The following is a 21,465-nucleotide window of genomic DNA, read 5'->3' as shown; positions in this document are numbered from 1 at the left end:
TTCAGGCTTTCCCCACCCAGTTCTCTGCCTGCCTTCCTCCTGCCTTGTCTCTCTCCTGTGCACTTTGATGAGTGGTGTGTATGGGGAAGAACTTTCCTGAGGAGCAAGTAGTCAGAAGTGCTAAAGCCTGTACTAGTGGCAGACAATGATTCCTCTTCTTCATTTACACAATATGTTATTTACACATACTTGCATAGTAGGATTCCTTCAATCAGAAGTCCCAAGGTGGCTGTGAATGCTCTCATCCTTATTCTGCAGATAGAGAAACTGAGGCACAGAACTTAAATGACTTGCTCAGAAGTTTAGGGAGTTGAGAGCAGTCAGAAATAAAACTGACCTACCTTGACTAGCAGTCTCTATTTTAATTTTTAAACATCACTGCTGTCCAGCAAAACAAAGGAATAAATATGATATCAAAGATTATCAGATACTGATGGTAGAGCTAAACATGATTACTTTCTCACCTTTTCATCTTTAATGATTAGCCATCTTGTGGTAGGTTAGAATAAGGAATAAACAGTTATTTCCAAGCTGTGCACAAATTAGCTTTTGAACCTGGGAAAGTGAGTTAGTTTTATCCAGTATGTTTTCTTTCCCAATAAATGAGGATAACAATTTCAAAAAAAAAAAAAAGCATGAAATATCCGCCAAATCCACCTTTACTTACGATCAATATGTGGCATCTTAGAAGGATGTGCCACAAGGTGCTTAGCATGCTACATACACTGGGGAAATCAGAAGAGGCTTAATAGCTTTTCCTACACTGCTTGATTTACATGTTAAATTTTCACCCACTGAAAGCAAACTAGATTGACTGGCAGTTATTTTAGTGGTTTATTTTGTTTAATTGGTATGGAAACTCCAAAGTATGGAGTTTCAATGGCATTGAAACAGGTAAGATACTGTCGCTTGCCACAAACTAGTTCCCCCAGGCAGATCATCTGTATTTTGCTGTTTCATGGTGTTGCTTCCTCCTAGATGTGGTCTTTTCTGATCCAACCAACACAACTTTCATGTATGTTTGCTCTCTTTTTCCAGCTTCTGGCCATCCTCACTGCTTCTTCTGTCACCTAGAGCTTGGCTCTGACCGGGAAGTGCCTTCCAGTTTTATCCGCTATGTAGACGTGGAATTCGACATGCCCACCACTTCTGCGTCCAAAGCCACAGTTCGGTCCATCTCTGTTGAGGACAAGACTGATGTGAGAAAGTGGGTCAACTATTCAGCACACTACAGTTACAAGGTAGAAATGAGTGTTTGGCAGTCACCATGGTTACTTTGCATACTTCATTGTGTTGAAAAGTGTGGGCAGACAAATGAAATACCATGGGCAGATGAGGTGGGAATTTGGTACGTGTCAGGCTCTGCGCAGTTGCTACCCACATGCAGCCTAGTGATTCATGGCAGGTAAGCAGTGGGTTATCCCTTGGTGAAGGTGGACTAAACTTGTTACAGTTGCTTTGTGAAAGAGCATGCAGTCAGTTCCTGGGAAGCATCTGGTAAGCCAGGAGTGTGAACAAGGAGTTTTGCTGCTCTTTGTAGTAGCTGCAGTGGGAGTGCTGAAGTGGGAGTAGTACTACAGCAGACAAAAGGATCACATTATTTCTGTGCTTAAATATTGCTTTTTTCTGCCTGCCCTAAGGAGATGAGCAGATGGGAAAATGCATGATGTATATACATGCCAAGAATCTCAGTATGCCAAATCTGCATGGTAGCTGATCACTCAGCAGAGAAATTGGCATCCTACCTGCCTTTTTAAGAGCAATGATGAGAGATACTGAAAAAAATCTCAAGGCAAATATTTCTGATGTTAAATGCAATTGCATATTTAGTAGTCACTTAAATTCCCTGGAGATTACATTTGATCTTCCTAAGGAAGTATCCCTTCTAAGAATTAAACACTGTATTATCCCTGAATTTTTGGAGGTATTGAAATTTAGAACACATAAGTAGATGTGCATTTTGCAAATGAATTTCTTTGCTTTCATCAAACACTTTACATCGATCTTCGCAAAGTTTAAAACTGAGGCTGGTCTTCTGCTGTCACTTCAAAAGCCACCTAATCTTCTGCAGATTTGGTTCTGGGTTTGGATTCAAAGTACAGCTGGGGATGGTGATGAATATAAACTCATATGAGACCAATTCTCTTCATGATATTGTCTCTTCTGGAAATGATGTCATGACACTATTGAATCATAAAACTGTCTGGATTCGACTTAAAACCCTTATAGTAAATCAAATCCAGCTTTCTCTCTTCAGTCTATTTCTCTTTACAGGCCTCTCAGTTTCTTCACCTGAGCAGTGACCACTAAGGAAGATTTTTCAATCTTTTCTTTTTCTTTCTCATTACTAGTGTTCTTTTTCCTCTGGCAGGTAGAAATAGAACAGAAAAAAAGCCTGAATGAGGATTTGAAGGGAGAAGATACTGCAAATCTCAATGAATGTGCCACACAATGAAGGAAGATCAGTTTTCAAGTCCCAGGAGGGGCAGTCAAACTAACAGACTCAGCAGAAAGGACTTGCGGGTTTTTTGTATTTTTCTTTTAAAGGTATGGAGTATTGCTTTTAAAATAATGCTCTGAAGAGTATTGTTTTTCCTCTTGATGATCTGTACTTTGAGAAGAAGCTCACCAGTGCTTTGTTTGGAGTGGACCCATCGGCCACATATATCACCAATACTGTTGGTGTATTGACAGGAGGAGTTATTTTTCTTGTATGCTGCTTGGCTCAGTCATCAGCAGATTCACTTCCTTCTGAACAGCCAAAAGAAAAAACATGGAGCATCAAGTGAAAAATGATACAAAATCTCATTTCTGAAGTGGTCAACAGAATGAAAACCCTGAGCATCATTCTGGAGAATCAACAAACTGTATTTTACACAGTGTAAATGTCAAGCGGACGAACTACAGACAGTACAGCTAATTGTGTAGCTGTTCTTCTATTCACCCTTTCCTGCCTTGTTCTCTGAACTACGCTGTTGTTGTGCACAATTTTGTGGGGTCTGGACAAGCTACAAGAAAGCTTCTGCAATTGCTTAAAATTTTCATGTGTTAGTCTGGGCTATTCTGTTATCTTGACTGAACATGGTTACAGCTGCTAGTAACAGGGAATGTGTGTTATAGTAGAGATGATGCAGAAGGAACTTTGCTAAAATTAGATCATTCCTGCCTAGAAAGATTTAAGGGAAACACACTTTTGTTTTGTTTTGTTTTGTTTCCTTCTGTTTAGTTTTATGTTTTCTTGAAAGGGTAAGGTGGATGGTTATTGAAAATGTCAGAGTGCTATTACTTTAACAATGTTGTTTGCCTTCCCAGTACTCCTTGGAAGTCTGCCCTTGCTTGCAGCACAATATTGCTTTCATGTTCTATCTTTAACTGACAATGTAAGTAATTTTTGTGCAGCTATCTTTACAAAATCCCCATTAACTGAGATCCAAAATCTTTTTTTTTTTTTTTAATTGAGATGTTTAGATTTCCAACTAGCTGAAACAAGCAGCAAGTTTTAAACCTTCTTTCTAAATAAAAATGCAGAAGACAAAAATCACTTATTCATATATATTTTTTCACATAAAATTTTCAGATAAAAGAGTGTTTGAAACACCTATTTTTTGTAGTTGTTTCCATGGCTTGCATAATATTTTGTCTCAAGGTAGTTTAAATGTGAAGAAAAAAAACTTAATTTATTAAAACATTTATCTTTTGAAAGATTACTAGTGACTTTAAAGTCATAAATTTGGAAAGCCTTGGCAAAGTAATTTAAAATCATAATGAATTAAAAATCATTTTTAATAAATTTATAGGTTTATTTTATTTTACATTTCATACAAAAGAAAATTAATATTCACCCCTGGTTTACTACTTTCACTGTGATTCCTATAAAAATCACTGCAGTGTTAAAGTCCCAAATAAAACATGAGATTAACTATATGAGTCTATAACTGGTAATGGTAGAATTTAAAACAAATTATAAGGAATTTCTAAATGCCTTTTTGTATGCACCTGAAGTTCAGGTCTAGATCAACCTACTGATAAATATTTACACAGCCATGTTGCTGCACAACCTCTGGCAAAGGTACACTGCTCTAAATACATAAAGTCTCAGTCCTTCTAGGGCTTCTTCATAAGCATGTGATCTTACTGAAGCCCAGAGAACTCCTCTGAGCACACCATCTACTACTATTTGCAATGTCTTTCTATAAATTGAAAAATGGTATTAACTTTTTTGAAGCATGTTGAGATCCATGGATGAAAATTATTGATAAAGTGCTAAGAATTATTTATTAAATAATAATGTATACAGGTTGTGAAATATCTGACAGCACAGAGCTGAATTCATGACTGATTCTCAGCTCTGCAGTCACTATCTGTGATGAGTTTCATGGCAACTCCTCTCTACAAAATTCACTCTACATTTCAAAGGCATCCAAAGAACTTCTGGGTATATTTCCTGTTTTTCACTGCTGCTCCTAGTGTACAGTTTCTGAAAAGGACTGGCAAGAAACCCAACAAGGCAAAACTGAATGTGTTCTGAGATGTTGCTGAGGAAGTGTGAGGTGTTTTGTGAATGAACCAGTTACGAGATTGCCAACTCTGATCTGCAGACAGAGTATAAGATTTTTTGCCTTTTTTCCCTCAGACCCTGAAAACACAAATAATTAATAGCAAATATGCAAAATTATGTTGAACTCCTTGGTGAATGGAGGAAAAAAAAATCAAAGGAATATCTTTTTCCATCTCTGTTGAATTCCAAACTATTCAATCTCTATCATACTCCAACCATGGACTATTTCATGACCCAACAATTGAAGGATTAACATACTGGACTTTTGTGGATTTACTTAATTTTTCTTCTTCATCGCTGATTCTTTGTTTTGTCAATTCAAGGTTAGTGAATGAAGGTAAGAGTACGGGCCTCACTCTAATCTCTCTTACATAGTGAGTTGTATGACAGTGGCATCTCTTCCAAGCCTAATGGGGTTATGCAGACAAAACTGGAGGATTGTATAGTAAAAAGCTATTTAAATTCATTTTGATCTCTGGAGCATATCTTTGCGATGTTCCTGCCACTGAATTTTCAAGAGCATGAATTTTTGAGGTATGAATACCTCTGCCAGAGTTTCAAAAGATCTTACTTCCTATCAAAGCACTAGTGTAAGCAGTAGGATTTTTTCAAAAGAGCACTAACAACCAAAATCTTTAGAAAATCTAATGTTGATACCACCAAGTGTCACCACTCAAAGCTTTTTTCCATCCAGCCCAGTTATGAGTACTGAGCATTTGAACACTAAGCTCTTAAGTGCCCTTGTTGAGGCTTCCACTGTTCTTGCTTGATTAAACAGTGCCAATTCTTTGGTGTTAGATACTGCCACTGTACGAACTTCATGTATGTGAACTGTATGCTCTTCATGCACAGGGGTAAAGCAGTAATTTGGACAGACTGCTGTTGGAGGTGAGGGAAAGGAACTGAGAGTTTTGTCAGTTTTAGAGTAGCAGAACTGGTTTAGATGGTTTAGATACAAGATAGGCCTGTAGTGGGGGGCGATTTATTTTTATTTGTTTTTTAACCTTGGGGAAGAATCTCTTTAAATAGTTTCAGTTTAACACTCCTTTTGATAATGATATAATTGTCGTCTTTGGTTTATTTGAAAGCTTTGTAGTACTCAAACACTCCATGCAGGAAATGTGCCTTCAAGGTAAACATACATTTACTCCCTGAAGCTTATTCCTACTTTGAACCTTCCTTCTATATCTCATTACAATTTTGATTCACTTTGTACTGTGGGAAGACTTGAGGTATTGCAGGGAATTTTGCCTAGAAAAATAAACTGAAATGGTCTTTGATCACAAGGGGTAAAGATGAACATCATCTCCAGGCAGCTGAGCTTATTTTAGTGAATTCTTCTTACATTTATTAACTATGGATACTCTGCTAGCAAAGGAAAATGGGTAAATTTGAGATATTACAAGTTACAGAAATAATTGTAACTGACTGATGATATTTTTATCCTTTAAAGTATTTTATTTAGACTCAACTTTAGTCATCCTATGAAGGAGACAGATTTTAGGTTCTTCACTGTAGCAGTATCATAAGAAACATCACAGAAATAGTTTACCTTTTCTGGTGGGTTGCTGGCTGACATATTGGCACAACTTCCAAGACCTGTTGGTCTCCCTGTCCAAATGACTTAGTAGCTGCTAAAACTCACTCTTGGTAATTTGACTCCCAGGACTGAGAACAATTTCATGCATAAGAGCTTGAAAGCAATAAGAAAAGACGTACAAAGTTCAGCCTGGAGGTAATTATTCTGTCTGTTGCTTGCATGAAACTCTCAGTAATTTCCTTGGCTCTTGAACGTGCACAAAATAATCAAGGCCCTGATAGGTGCCCTCTGTTCCAGAGGTTGAAAATTTCCTGTCTGTGACTCTTAGCAGCCCTTTATATAGCTGTTCTCATCTCCAGAACTGGTCTGTGCAGAACACAGATCACTTACAGAAGTACTTACCCCCTTCTGCCAAGAGGTTAAACCTACTTAATGTGTTGTCTGAGATACAACAGTTACATATAATGCAATTCTGAGATCACAGAATTTTCTGTGATAACAGGTGTTGTTCCTAGCCTTCTTGTTTTGTTCAGCCACCCACCCATCTATCCATCCACCCATCCGTCCTACCCTTCCTTCCTCTCTCTCTCCCTCTACTTGCAATTCATTCTTTGCACTATTGACATTGATTGGTTTGGTTATTTTGTAACATGTTCCTACCTTTTTTTTTTTTTTTTTTTTTGTAAAATAAGAAAGTCTATACACTGGCTGACTTTGTAGAATTGGTCTGTTTGTTTTTTTTTTTTTCTTTTTATTTTATGAGTTGAAATGGGATGTAATGTTTTGTTTGAACTATGGGAAAACTTAAATAAATGTTAAGATGAAATAGCATATCCACGTTTTCAATCTGAAATTGAAGTTGTATATAGTATGTTCTATATATCCTGGTAACTCAGTACCAGTCCTCTTAAATTCAGAGTTTTGAATGTTATAAGGAAGGGCATAAATTAGAAGTAACAGGATTGTTTACATTTCATCTGATCACCCAGATGGAAAGATAGACTGCAAACAAAATGAAGCAGGCTTAGAGCATGAACGTTTTAACACAAACCATGCAATATAGCAGAGAATCCAACACTTTGAATGTAGCTGTTCAGAAAAAAAAGTAATTGAGAATTGGAGCCTCTGCTCAGTGCTCATCTTAAACTTCTGCTCTCTAACTGCTGAAGCCACAACTGGGAGAGCAATGTCTTCTTGTGATCAGATTATCTTTTTGCAAAGCAAGAACAAGGATAAGGTCTAAACACCTCTGGTATGGCCCTTTGTATTCTTTCAAATTTGAATAAGCCATATATCGTTTCATACATTTTTCCACTTCTCTCAATGTCACTTTCTCAAAAGCACTCCCTGAATCAGACTGAAGAGCTCGGCAGTCTCATTGACCAAAGAAAATCAGATACCCATCATAAGGGCTGCTCAGATTATCGCTCTGATCCCAATATGTTCTCCATAGTATATGCCTCAGTACAACTCACAGTTAGTAAGCCAATCATTTTACAGTACAAGAAAATGGAGGCACACAAGGAAAGATTCCTCATACTCATTATTCAAGAGTAAATCAACCAGAAGAAAATAATCCAGAAGAAAGTTAAATAAGAAAGTTCAAGAACTGTTAGTAATAGCAGTTTATTTACTGTTATTCAGATATTCAGTGACATTTGGAAATGACAGTATCAAACTGGGAGGGTAGGATTAGATTAACTATCATAGCTTCATAATATGAAAAATGGATAAAAAAAGGGGAGAGTTTAAAAAAAAAAAAAAAAAAAAAAAAAAGTTTGAAGCCATGCAGCTCAAAGTTCCTTGGCAGTAATGCAGTCCTTCAAGACAAGTCAAAATAAGGCCCTACAAGAGATGGAGACCTCAGAGTGCCAGCGCGAAGTGTACCTAAACAAAAGACATCACTGGAGTGTGATAGTGCAATTTGGAGGGAAAAAGCACCAGAGCTTTCTTTCAATGCTCTTAGTTGCCGTGACTGCCCTTAGCATCTAACTCAAATATGTTGTCCATTTATGAGTAGACCAAAACCTGCAGAAGGTAAGCTGAGGTAAAGCAAAAGATAAAGAAGCAGCCCATTGTTTCTCATCCAGAAGCCTGCTGCATCTTGGGTACAGTTCTGTGTCACAGCAGATGTGCCTGAAACACAAAGCTCACAAGTCTCAGAAAAAAAAATCTCCTGTCCTTTTGGTCACAGAATTAGAAGCCTAACAGCAACTGCCACCAAAATAAATAAATAAATAAAATAAAAAAGTAGATGGAGTCATACTCAAACACCAAATATGAATGATGTCTTTTTCAATCCTGACTGATGGCACAGCAAAGCCTGATGGAGAGAGGTGACTGTAGCAGAGCCTGCAGCCATGCTGGGGTGCAGGGGTTGGGGCAGGCTGGTCCTGCCCTGGTCCAGGCCCCTGCTGCTGGCTCCCAACTGCTACTGCCCCAGATGCTGCAGATAAACCAGGAGCAACCAGTGTAGCCTAAAGAGTTTATGAAGACAGAGGATGAATACAGTGTGAATACAGCTGAAAGTAATTTCCAAAGGGGAGAGCCTCTTTTGTAGAGGTTTCCCATATGCAGAACAGAAAAGCAAAGATCTACTTCTTTGTGTGGAAGCTGAGAAACTTGTTAGGGCACACTCAGTTCAGCAGTTGTATTAGTACAGAGAGTACTTAGATGAAAAGGGGATAAACTGGGAAAACTGCATGTCAGCTCCCAGAGGCAGGCAGAACTGTCTGGGGGTTCTGTCTTCTGGTCAAGAGAAACAAAGCAAAATTGCAGCCAGTTTTCAACCAAGAGATGAATAGAGACAGCTTCCTCTGTCTCCACCTCCTGAATCAAAAATCTTGTTTGAACTGCATCAGTGCGCAGGATTATTTTATTTTCTCCCCAGGCTGTTCTCTCCATCCTTTGCACAGGAGGAAGAAATGTCCCTGGCAGGCAGGAGGTGACAGCTGGCATGAGAGGAGCAACCAGGAAAGCGCGGGTGGCAAAATAGGGTATGCTGAAGTTACAACCTCAACAGAGAGAAACGTGCAGCGATATCTCACACAGTCCAGTGATGAGGCAGGAACTATCCAAAAAATGTGACTTGAGGAGTCACAATTTGCAAACACCAATATTGGGAACAAAGGGAAAAAATAGTCCACAAAAAAAAACATATATATATATATATATATATACATATTTATATATATTTAAATAATAGAAAGACTGGGAGGATTATGAATAAATACAATTGGGTTTGGAACTGAACCACAATGTCAAAATCCGTTGTCAAATTCCACTGTGACAGAGAACAAGAAAAACATAGGGTGCTGAAACCGTGATCGGGCTGTGGCCCAGCAGGTGGTGGGTTTGTGGTGTGGGTGCTGCCTACAGCCATGGCCTGCAGGTCTGAAGGGTGAGGGGGCCAGTGGCCGGGCCTGCTGCCCCGGCGCTGAGGGACTTGCTCTCTGGTGGTCACTGCAGGTGCTGGCCTGCTGCCCCGACTGCTGGCCAGCCATGGAGGGAGCCTCAGTGAAGAGCAACCCTCACCGTTTTTCAGAGTTTGGCCCTTTGTGAGACTCTGAAAATCAGCCGGGCCCAGGTTTTCAAAATGGGGTATAAGTGCCTCAGTCTGTTTTGTGCTTAGCTGAGAAAAGGCCAACAGACAGATTTTTCAGTGGTGCTGATGGCTCTTTTCACCAAAGCAGTCTTTGCCTGTCAGCCCGGGCATGCACAGAGTCTGGCTGGGCGTTAAAAGCGCAGACTGCAGCAGCCATCGCCAGCAGCCTGAGCGGTCTGTACTTCAAAAGCTGGGGCCTACGGCTGTTCTGGAAAACGGGGATAGTGAGAATCAGCCCTATTGAAAGACTGAGCTTAAATTTATGTTCATAAGGCACTTTAAATATCTCCAACTAAAAAGGGCATCCTGTGAAAGGATAAATATTATCTACTGTCTATTTAACACCAAAATTATGTATGTGTTGTATAGGCACACATAAGCAGAGGTGCCTTGTGTGGTGGAAGGGCCAGCAGTGTGATGTTTTTGTTTTCTGGGCACTCTTTAGAAAGACAGACACCCTTCCTTGACGTATACCAGTGGGACTAGGTCCGAGCCTGGGCAGCCAAGCTCAGTGATCCCATCAGCAAACCCCCAGCAGCTGCTGCCTCAGCCTGGAAGTACCAAAATTCCCAGGACCTCTTATAAATTTGTATGAAAGATTCCTATGTGCAGCTACAGCTCAGCTCCTGTGCATGCCTCAAAGTACCTCTGCCTTGACACAACTATAGCCAAAGCCAACCTGGATTTTCAAGCCAAGTGTTTACCCACATTCTCCCTCCTGAGGAGTCTCATTTGCCATTATATCGACAATGTACATCATGCATTATAAACTTGCTCAGTGGTTAGGGCACTATGCTGGAGATAAACAAACGGCTTTGGGCTCCCTTTTTCTCCTTGTCTGAGGTTACATGGAGAGGGACAGGACGGGCAGCTCTCCTCTTGCCATAGGTGGAGGCAGTTCAAGACAGAACAAGAGTGAGGGAAGACTTTGAGGGCTCAGAGGGCTGGCTGGGTTTGTCAAGCCTTGACTGCAAGTTCTGCAGCTGTTGAGTAAATTATGGAAATAGTCCTTGGAGCGGGAACTAGAATCCAGACCTGCCCTCTGCCTCCAGACGTATCTTTCTCTGCTGAGCTTGCTGAACCTGGAAGTCCTTCTGCATGTTCGAAGTATTTGGGGTAAGTAATGGCACTGTTTGAGGACAGTACCTTAACTGTTCACTGAGGTGCAAAGAAAGTACAAGTGTTTAAATACATCCTTCTGGTGTGTTTTCTAATAAGTAATTTGTTATAAAAAGTCTCCTACCTGAATTAAAATGGTCCTTCTGTATTAGAGCCTGGCAATAGTACAACCATATGCCTTTGAAATAAATGCCTTATAGCATGGGAGCTGTTTTCTTTCACAGCACCCACACTAAAATTGGTTTAAGCTTTTCATAAAGTAATTTCTTATCTATTTTTTAGGTTTCATCAAAAGATGTACTAGTCACCAATTCTCAGTTTACACTGATAATTCGACAAATTGGGCATGAATACTTTTAGAGAAGTCACAGCCAACAATCATTGCTCTCAAAGAGAGTGCTATTGAAAAAAAAAATAGCATAAAATAGCATAAAGAGGGAAATTTTGAAAACATTTCTCTGACTTTTGTTTTTTTGTTTTCTACTGAAGTAAGTGTCCTAGCACAGGAGTTCTCCTGCCTCCCTCTTGTGGCCACGTTTTTACTTTCAACTTGGAAAAGGAACAAATGCAGTGCAGCCACAGAGTTCATGATAGTTACCCACCCTCCTGATACAAGCCTTCTCAATTTTGCTAGAAAAGACCCATTCTGTTGGGAATATCCCAAACAAAATTTTTCTGCCTAAGGGAGAGATTCTTCTTCACCTTCATGTGGGAACAACTGAACATGTTTGATAAAATCAGCGGTAATTCATGCTGGTTACATTTTGTAATTGATTCTGAATGTTCAGATTCAAGTTAGCCAAAAGTATGAGCTCCACCTAAGAGTTAAGACAGTGATGTAATGTATAAGGTGATGTAATGTTTTCACACAGTGTTGGAAAGTCTAGACAATAACTTTGGAGTCAACTGCTTTGACGCAATGGACCTGCAAAAACTCATGGCCTATACATTTTAGGATATCACTTTGTCCTTCCCAATCACCTTCCATTTAAGAATTGCATAGCCCTTTCCAAACATTAAGAAATTAAGCCCACAAGAACTGACTGAAATAAAAGACTGTACCTCTCAGACACTAAGAAAGCTATGATGGCATTAAATTGCTACCTTGGAATGAGAGAGCCCCAGATGAACACAAATCTAATGCCCCTCCATTGTTTCCTTAATCCACAAGAACATCTTCTCCCTTCAAGGTCCTTGGCAGATTTACACCACGTGTGGTGTTATTTACCTTGAATGTCTCTACTCTGTGCCCTTGTATTCATTCCTTAACAATTTACACTGATACCAATACAGCACATTGCCTACTGCAACACTCATGAGAATAGTTTCTTGAAAGCCATAGCTGGAAACTGGGCAATAGGGACCTGGAAACTTGTTGCAGAGAATGGAAAGAGAATGAGCTGCACAGTTTAAAGACCACCGCTGCGTTTATTGCTTTGTTAGGCCTAAAAGAAAGTGAGCCTGCAGCTCTGCACCAACGTTACTTGGTTGCATCCTCCAGCTTCATCTCCAGTTTCATCAGTGAAAGGGACTTGCTTTGACCACTCACACATTTATGTAACTACCCGGGTGATATGGATAGAGATATTAATTATCACGTTGGCTTTGAACGTACTCTCATCTGCTTCATGTTAAATGATACCCATCAGCACCTCCTTGGCTGTCAGCCAGTAAAAACATTAATGGGAGCTGAGCCCAGCCCCATGCAGACTGCCAGGGGCTGGCTGCAGCAACAGTTACAACTTCTTGGGAAAAATCATTCCTGGTGCCTACAGACCAGGAATCTCATACAGCCACTGTTGGCCCTTTGCTCTGTAACCATTGATACTGCATCTGCATCTGGACAGTTCGCTTGGAAGAACAAATTCAGTCAGACTCAGGCACAATCGCATCTCCATTGGATCAGCTGGAGCACACCACACCATGTGTGGGATGGCAAGCACCATGTCACCTGGCTCCCCAGGCTGCAGTGTATCCGGGTGTTCACTCACCTGCCTGGCAAGAAGATGGGTGTGTTGTGTCAGGGGGGCATTCTGGGGGGTCAGCCTCTTGGTGCTGAGATGAGCCAGGCCCCATGGAAACCCCAGGCAAAGCTCAAAGCAGGTGTGAGACCACTGCTGCATCCTTCCCATGTGTCTACAAGGTGTTATTTCCCAGATAACACATTATTTCCCAGATATCACACCATGTGTGCCTCATCCCTTCTGGAACGTCTTTAGTGAGCCATACTGAGTTGCAGCATGGATCAGAGCATGGTTTCGGTCCTTCCAGCACAAATACAGCTGCCTGAAAACTCTACACTGGAAGCATTGTTTTCTGCTCATTGTGTGCTCTGCCTATACCATAAAACAACAAGCAAAATTGCAGGTATAGTGGGTGCGAAGGAATGCCTCGCTGCAAATGTTAAAGAAATGTTAGAAAACAGAGACATAGACATGCTGGCTGCTAATTTGCCTAGAGTCTGTCTCTGGGAAAAATGAGATGGCTGATGACAGTAGGTCATATTGCAAATATAGGAAGATTTGTAGTGTAGGATGATGCTTAAGATGGAAAAACAATCTTTCATCTAAAGCAGCAAGGCGGGGAGTAGGAACAAGCAGCTAAAGGAAAATATGAGCTCAGATTTGTAAGGGAAGCTTCACATTTTTTTACATGTTTGCAGCTGTCAAAATCTTCATATGCCCAAGACTCACAGGTTACACACCATTTACCGTGAAGACTCAAGCGGAAAGGAACTTTGGAAATGGGTCACAGGTTGGAAGTGGCAATAAATAGGCCTAGGGCCCTCTAGCTCCATTATGAGATGAGTTGGGCTGGCTCCTTCCTGCTGTTTTCCTTTCTCTCAAAGCCAGGGTCCCTGACTGCCCATCAGTCCTCACACTAGTACAGCTTTGCCATTTAGATAATTAGCCCCAGCATGGGAGCTGCACATTAATTGCTCGTAAGACACTGGATGGCCACAACTGAATTCATGCTCACTGTTCCTCGGTAGGAAGCCAAAATCGAGCTGAACTTGTATCCTACAAATTTCCATCTTGTCCTGTGAAAAACAAACCTACAACTCATCTAGAGAAAAAATAAAAATTAAAATTAAAAAAAAAATTGTCTTGCCTGCCGGATGCCCCTGGTGCTGGGTCCCGAAGGGGATGTACGATCACCTCTGAATGGGCTGTAAAGTGTGGGGCACACCCATGTTTTTCCATGAAAGCTGTAGCCTGCTTGCCCTTAAAGCAGCTCTGAGTGATCCTCAGCAAGTCAGAGGCTTGTGTTGTTTGCAAGGCCACTCACCTGGGTGTAGAGGAACAGATATATTACCTGGGAGGCAGTGAGCATCCAAAGTAGAGCAAACTTTCCTTGCACAAATTTACTTTTAGTTTATGGACACATAAACATGGGATGAACTAGTGGGTAGAAGACACCACAGCACATCACCACGTAGCTGTGGCTGCCCATGTGCAGCCTCTCACCTGCGGCAGTGTGACAAGCCCAGGCTGCACACATGCGCTCCCAAATGAACCACAGGGCTATCAACTACACAGAGCAGTGCCCTGCCGTAGTTACACGCTGCATGTTCATATTCTGGCACACTCTGCGGTGATTACTTTGTCATAAGTCACCACGCGGAGTCGGAGGTATGTAAGGCTCGCGAAATGACTCTATAGATCACTCAGTGCAAATTTTTCACTATGAATCTTTCACTCTCCAACGCCTGCATAAATCATGAATAACTTTGCTGAAGTGAATTCAATTTTGCTCTGGACCTTTGCACACAAGAGCTGGAATACACGGCAGTAATCAGTGAAAACATTATCAGCATGCTGGGTAACGCTTTGCTTTAGAGTCAGTAATGCAGGATGCTGCGTGCAGGGAGAATCCAATCGCTGTTTGAAGTGCAGGGTTTTTGTTACCTGAGTTCTTTGTTTCTGGGCTTTGTGGCTCATAGCCAGCAATATTTTGGCTGTTGTCAGAACCTCATCACAGCTGAGTAGCTGTGATTCACAACAGTTGCAGTCTGAGTGATTAATTTTACTGCTTAAAAAGCACTTAAGCAAGGTAGTACTGACAGAATGTGTAACTTGAAGGCACTCCTTTAGCTTCTGCCTCTGCGGACATGCTGTAACCTTCAGAATTTTAGGGGCTTTTTAGCTATTTAGGAGTCACTGCTCAGCATTCAAATTATGATTCATTTATTCTGTAGAAACTAAACAGTAGGCGAACATATATACACATGCAAAAACAAAGAGGTGGTCTCTGCCCTAGGACCAGCAATCTTCCTATTACAAACATTACAACTTGCCCACAGCAAGTGGGGTGGGCATTTCAGCACAGGACAATTCTTCATTAATGAAAGGAGTCCTGAAGGGTTTTCTACATGACAAAGCACTTGGCGACAATATTGTTTTGAAGCATTTCCTCTTCTGGTCACTTATTTCGACTCCTGTCAGCTCTTGCAGTCGCACTAACGTGTCTTTTGCAGGGTTACCCTATGAACCAGAGCAGGAAACCTACCCAGGTTAAAAATTAGCCACAGGGAAAAAAAAAAAAAAAAAAAAGTACAGCAAGGAGCTGGCACAGCTGCAAAAGCAGAGCACAGTCACACAGGGATGAAATAAGCAAAGAGTGGCATGGGAAGGAGGCATGAATGCCCAAAATCCACATTATCACTGAGTGTTTTGGGGTCATGGGAGTGTTTGGGGTCAGCACTTCAATTATGTTTTGCGTTTACAAACTTTGTGTAGTTTTGTAAACCAGAGATGTGAAAGAAACTCTCTGATATACAACCCCACAGCACCAGAAACCTCTGCTAAAGTGTAAATAAATACACTACAGGCAACAGCCTAGAAAAGAGCTTGTTGCCTCCTCCAGCTGTAACTGATCGTGCCACTAGAAACAGCTGCTATAAAGGCCATGGGGCAGGTGTGTGACTCCTGAGTGGGGGTAGGCTGAGGGTGGCTAAGGAAAGTTAATACTCAAAGTAGAGGAGGTAAGAGTAGTCCTAGAAAATAAGCAGTTCTGCAAAATCTGATGTGGAGTTTGTACTGAAACAGAGGGGATGTTGTGATTCTGCTACAGGGGAAATTATAATGTTGAAAAGAGAGAGTTAGTGGCAACTTCAGAACAAAGTCTTTGTGTTGGCCTCTGAGTTTGATGGTATTGTTCCTCAGTCTTTAAGACCTACAAAGGCCTGAGAGATCTACAGGTATGTGGGGACTGAAAGAATTAGAGCAACAAAGCCACTACAGTAGCTGGTCCTCTGTTAATACAGGCTTCAGTGAGGGTGCAATTGATGCCTCTTGCTTGGAGGGAGGAAGATGGCTTTCTAATGTTAGCAGGCAGCTGTGTGGCATTGCCTGTATAACTAAGTGTACGGTTCTAGTGTCCTGTTTAGATATGCCTCAATGAGCAAGGTGTATACAAGTTGTTTCCAAACAAGTATACCTATTTGAATGGTAAACAGTCTCAAAATGTATTAAAGAAAAATTTTGTGCTTCTTACTTTGCTTGAGTAAGCACTTGGTAAAAACAGGGCAGGCCTGAGACTCTTAACAGCTTAATCCTGACAGAAAAGCTTAATGTGTAGTGAGCTCCTCACCAGGCCTTGCCTGTAGTAGCACTTGGAGTTGTGACCTCCCTGCCCTTGGAGAGGTCACTGGAGACAAACCCTGTTGCGCTAGAATGACAAGGTTTGGCTTGTTGTGGTAAGGGCAGTTGACTTGTGCTTGTGTTGGACTTTGAAAACTGGTTTTGGTGTGCTTTGGTGAAGTGTGGTGCCAGGCTTCACATTTCAGAAGCGAGAGCAAATCTATCAAGAAAATTAGAGGTGCCTTAGAATAAGACTGACAGGATCTATTGCGTTCCACTTCTGCCTTACTTATGGGAGGTGTAAACCTAGTGCTGAAAGTAAAAGGGGCGCAAGCTTACTGTCTCTTGTTTCCAGCTTCTAGGTTGTGTGGAATGGGCTGTTAGGCAGAAAATGTCACTCAATAGATTTTACATAGCTTTTAATTAAACAATACTACACCTGATCACTGAATTAAACTACTGTTGCATAAGCTCTGTTATTTGTCAGCATCTCCTCCAACTCTAGAGGCCTGGTTGTATCCAGAAAAGCTTTTGTGTGATGTGTCCACCATTAATTTCTGCCTGTGCCCAAAATTTTGAGTTGTGGCTTAAAACACTTAGTATTTTTTCAGCTCTGAAGGAACACTTCAATAAAAACTCGAGTTATAAATAAACTTACACTCTGGTACAGTGAGTGCTCTGTGTTTCCGTGTATGATCTGAAATGTTCTTAAAGAGAAATAAGGGTGCTCTGATGCTGATTGGGTCTGGGTTCCTCCAGGTGTGTGAGATTAAGTGTATTCATTGCTTGCTCTTGGGAGACAAAACAGTAGCTTCAGGTATTTTAATATCTTTCAGATGAACAAAAAGAAAAAACACTCTTCATGTAGTTTTTTAAAGATAAATTTATTCTATTTTGACTTGGCATCAAGATTTTGTGCTTCTCACTTTCAGTTGAATTGCGAGCTGGTGGTTTTCAGTGGAAATCACAGGTACTTAGCACCTTCCAGTTTCTAGACTCAAGTGTGTCCCACCCCCACTTCCCAAATTAGCAAATACTTATGTCAGTTCTCCTTTTGCAAAACATCATGAGTGATATGTATGAAGAACAATATACTAGGACTTGCAAAGAACTTTAGAAAGGAATTGTAACCAACCCCAAACTCATAGTAGAACCTGCTACCCAGTTTCCTTCTCTAAGTTTTTTTTTTTTCTTAAACAAACAGAACAACCAAACAAAAAACACTTTTCTTTTCTAAACAATGTAGCTCTCTGATAGGCCACAAAGGAGATGAACTAAAAACACTGACATAATCTATACCCTTTGTACTAATTTAGCAACCTAATGTTTGAATATCATCAATAACATCAATTTCTTCCTCTGAGAAGCAAGCGACTCTTGTACCAACAGGACAGAATCATCCAGGATGCTGAGAGTAGACTGTGTAAACCTGCATGTATGGTGTTGGCTATAAATTGTGTGTCTTTGTCACAAATGTTTTGGTAGAGGGAGAGATGCTTTTGCCTAGGATTGAGCATGAACTTTATTTATTTCCTCTTCCAGAACACCAAGGATCAGCTTTTGATTTTGGACATGCGTTTTTCCCCCTACAGTACTCCTTCTTTGGAACTATTTGCTTGCAGTGAAGGAGGGAGAATATGCAAATATCACCACCTTTGCTTTGGGTAGAAAGTGCTACAATATGTATCACTATGCCATTTAAGTCTAGGTAGTACAAGACTAAAATGTCAACAGTAAAACTGGCATTATTGCCATACCTGGTGAAGCCACTGGGAGTTGGCAGTCATGGAAGTCTTAGGCTAATGGATTATCCCATCTTCATTTTCCTTAATATGATCCATGATTGGCAAACAAAGGATAAATACTGTCAACTGTAGTACTAATGCTGTGTGTAATTCATGCCTACTGAGACTATTCAGACCATGAGCGCTCCTACTGCAGTGTATATATATCCATGTATGTTATTCCAGCCTAACAAAATGCTGAAGGTGAATCCACTAACATCAATACAGCAGGGCAGGTGCTGGGGAAGTGTAGGGTGAGCAGGCTTCAGAAACCAGCTAACTTGCTTACTCTCCCGCAGCAGCAACTGAATTGCAACTGAATTAGATGGACCATTGACTTGACTCAATAGGGCATTTCTCTGGGGGGGCTTGATTTGTTTTGCAGCAACATCCTTTAGAGGAGCTTGGGGGTTACCAGTGCCCCAGAGTAACCTGATGCTGATGTCTGAGAAACTGTGAGGGGCTATGCCTCACAGGCCCAGTGTTCCTGGGGGGCAGTCTGCTCAACTGCAGAAAGGAGTGTGATACCCATTGGGCTGTTACTGCTCGTGTCCACATGCTGATTTTGAATTACATAGTGAGCCACTCAGGAAATCAATGGGGTTTCTGGTCTGTTGAGGGAAGTGAACTGTATCTATCCAATGCTTCATCTTGAAAAGTGGAAGGGTGTGAATGGCAATCTGATTCATTCCTGGTGGTGTGCCAGTTGCTTCAGCAGCTAAAACTATTTGTGAACTCTGCCTGAGTGCCCTTGCCAATTTCTTTGAGTTTTATGTGACCATCTGTGTAATTATCTGAAGTGTAGAAAATGGAAGTTCATGAGTGTTGGACAATTTACAGGCCCAATTTGTAAACATTGTGAAAGATTGCTACCTTCTTATTGGAGACATCAGGAGTGAAATAATACTAGCACCTCATTCCCCTTGCTCATTCAATATAGCTGAAGTCAGATCATGAATTACGGCTGCTGAGATGGCAGCCCCTCGCCAGTCCTGTTGGTTGGGGTACGAGAGTGGAAATCTGCAAAAATGTGGAATTGACAACTGAGGGTAGTAAAACTTCGTGGACACTTTCCCATGCAACTTTTCTGCCAGAGCACTATGCACCGTAAACTGGATTTATCAGGTAGTCTGTTGTATACAAAGTCAGCCCTTCCGAAGGGAGAGGAGGTATTTGTTACCACAGAACTGAAGGATGTTGAAGGAGTGGAGGGGAACAAATCCCCTCCTGTCAAAGGATACCAGACAGGAGTTTCTGAACTTGCTACTGGGGCTAGTTAATAGGCAGGGCTTCAGGTTGAAGGTAACGTGACAGGGTTGGCCTGCAGTGCAGTCACTTGTGCTGAAGTGATGTAGTGTATGCCGAGTCAGGATTCAGTGCTGCTTTCCACTTACGCTTGAGCAAGAGTTTTGTGTGTGATTTGGTGGAGGTCTAAGCTGGATTCAGAAGTGCAAAGTTAACTCTGAAGGTGCAATGCTCATGGTTGAGGTTTTTGCTGTATTACACGTATCTCACACGTTGCCGTGGAGAGAGGGGACAGGGAATGAAAAATGAAGGGGTAAGGAGGGGAAAATGGTAATTAAGCCAACGGGCAGGGCTGTGACAACTCCCTGCACAGCTGGGAGGTCCTATGGCTGTGGGCTCTGTAAGGAACAGCGAAAACAAGTGAATTTGGACGTGAAGAAGGGCCGGTGGGGCGCTGCGGTGCGTGCAGGACGGGGCCGATCTCTGCGGCCGCTGTCCCTCAACCCCCATGGGGCCGCCGGGCCCCTCAGGGCGACTCGTGACGTCACGGCCGCGGGCCCCTGAGGGCGGCAGCGCCGCCATTTCCGCCTCGGTAAAACCCGGGAGCGCGCTCACGCGGCCACTTCCGCCTCAGCGCGGCGGCGGGGGCGGGCGGGCGCCTCACGTGACGCCGCGGCGCTCTCGCGCGCAGCTCTCGCGGTGCCGGGCCGGCCCCCCCCACCCCCCGCCCGCGGCCCCCTCTCGCCCTGTCGGCTCGCGCAGCGGCGGGGCTCTCGCTATATAAAGGGGCGCGGCGGGCAGAGCGGGCGGCTGGCGGCGGCGGCTGCAGCCCCCGGGGCCGGCGAACGAGGCCGGGCCAGGCCCGCGGGGCTCTCTGAAGGCGGGGGGTAGAGGCCGGGGGGGGGGCACGGCAGCCGGGCGGGTTTATTGTTTTAGGGGCGACTTCCCCCCCCTACCCCCCCGCTCCGCGGTTGGGGGCGTCCCGGGGGGCTCGGGACATGGCGAGCTCGACTAACACAAACCCCGTGGTAAGGACCGGGCCGGGGGGCGAGGGGGGCCCCTACCCCCGCGCTGCCTGCCCTCGGGCCGCCCCGGCCCCCTCCCCTGCCCCCGGCCCGGCGGCGGGAAGGGGGCGGCGGGGACGGGAGGAGGAGGAGGAGGAGGAGGGGGGTGGCACGGGGCAGCCCCCCGGGGCGGGCGGCGGGGCAGCCAACTTGTGGCGCCCGGCGCCGGGGAGGCGGAGAGCGGAGCCCGGGGGCGGCGGGAGCGGGGCCGAGGGGAGCCGGGGGGGAGCCGAGGGGGGCGCGGGGCGGCGGCGGCGGCGAGGCCGGGGTCCGGCGGGGAGGGGAAGGAAGGGAAGGGCCGGGGGCGCCGCCGCCGCCGCCGGAGGGAGCCGCCCGGGGAAGGGGCGAGCGGCGGGGGAGCGCTGCCGCCGCCGCCGGGAGCCCCCGGCCGGTGTCGGTGCGGCGGCGGCCCCGGCTCGCGCCCCGCTGGAGCCATTTTATGTTGCTTTATCCGAAGGAGACGATGGTTGAAAAGCACTTCTCCCAGCCCCGCGGGTCGGGTCGGCTCTGCCGGGCGCGAGCCCGGAACTTTTTCTGCAGCGAGCGAGGCAGTATTTATTTTACAAAGACAAACTCTTCCCCTCCTCCCCTCCCCTCTCCCCCCCGTGTCCCTTCTCGTGCTTTCTGCACCTTCGTGGGTGGCTGGCTGCTGTGCTTGCGCTCACACAGGTTCGCAATAAGCAGTCACACCAACCTGCGCGGCCACCGAGCCCCCCCAGCGCCGCTCTCCTCTCCCCCGCTGTCCGCCCCCCGGCCGCGACCCCCGCCCCGAAACGCTGGCGGAGACAAACCCGGCGTCCCGGCTGCAGGCTCGGCCCCCTTGTTTGTGGCTCTCAGATCCATCATGGCTTCCCCTGCCTTTCTGCCTGCCTGCTCCTTGTGTTCCTCCTCCCTGTGGCTGCCCTGTTTATATAGAGCTATTGCCGCTCTCTAATATAGACTCTGCTAGGATGGGAAGGTGCTTTCCAG

At 43.7% G+C, this 21,465-nt stretch overlaps 2 protein-coding genes and 2 long non-coding RNA genes across 4 annotated transcripts in view; 3 read left to right on the top strand and 1 right to left on the bottom strand.

The window, feature by feature from the left end:
• The window catches only part of STON2 (stonin 2), a 76,062-nt gene extending 69,133 nt beyond the window's left edge, over nucleotides 1-6,929 (top strand). The window contains exons 6-7 of the mRNA XM_035328730.1: nucleotides 1,039-1,241; nucleotides 2,372-6,929. Coding sequence (XP_035184621.1) covers nucleotides 1,039-1,241; nucleotides 2,372-2,455 — 287 coding nt within the window. The 3' untranslated portion in view covers nucleotides 2,456-6,929. The remainder of the gene's footprint in view (nucleotides 1-1,038; nucleotides 1,242-2,371) is intronic.
• Nucleotides 816-21,393, bottom strand: LOC118168379. The gene is made up of 2 exons (XR_004751519.1): nucleotides 21,288-21,393; nucleotides 816-1,179 (listed from the first exon to the last, which is right to left on the bottom strand). It is a non-coding gene; the product is annotated as an uncharacterized LOC118168379 (long non-coding RNA).
• Nucleotides 15,787-18,111, top strand: LOC118168382. The gene is made up of 4 exons (XR_004751522.1): nucleotides 15,787-16,021; nucleotides 16,371-16,519; nucleotides 17,336-17,373; nucleotides 17,996-18,111. It is a non-coding gene; the product is annotated as an uncharacterized LOC118168382 (long non-coding RNA).
• The window catches only part of GTF2A1 (general transcription factor IIA subunit 1), a 28,478-nt gene continuing 27,247 nt past the window's right edge, over nucleotides 20,235-21,465 (top strand). Inside the window, exon 1 of the mRNA XM_035328733.1 lies at nucleotides 20,235-20,460. Within this exon, the coding sequence (XP_035184624.1) occupies nucleotides 20,431-20,460 (30 nt within the window). The 5' untranslated portion in view covers nucleotides 20,235-20,430. The remainder of the gene's footprint in view (nucleotides 20,461-21,465) is intronic.

Source organism: Oxyura jamaicensis, chromosome 5, assembly GCF_011077185.1.
Source record: "Oxyura jamaicensis isolate SHBP4307 breed ruddy duck chromosome 5, BPBGC_Ojam_1.0, whole genome shotgun sequence".
NCBI classification, from domain to species: Eukaryota; Metazoa; Chordata; class Aves; order Anseriformes; family Anatidae; genus Oxyura; species Oxyura jamaicensis.
Note: the sequence above shows the minus strand (reverse complement) of the source record. Positions and strands in the feature narration are given on the sequence as shown.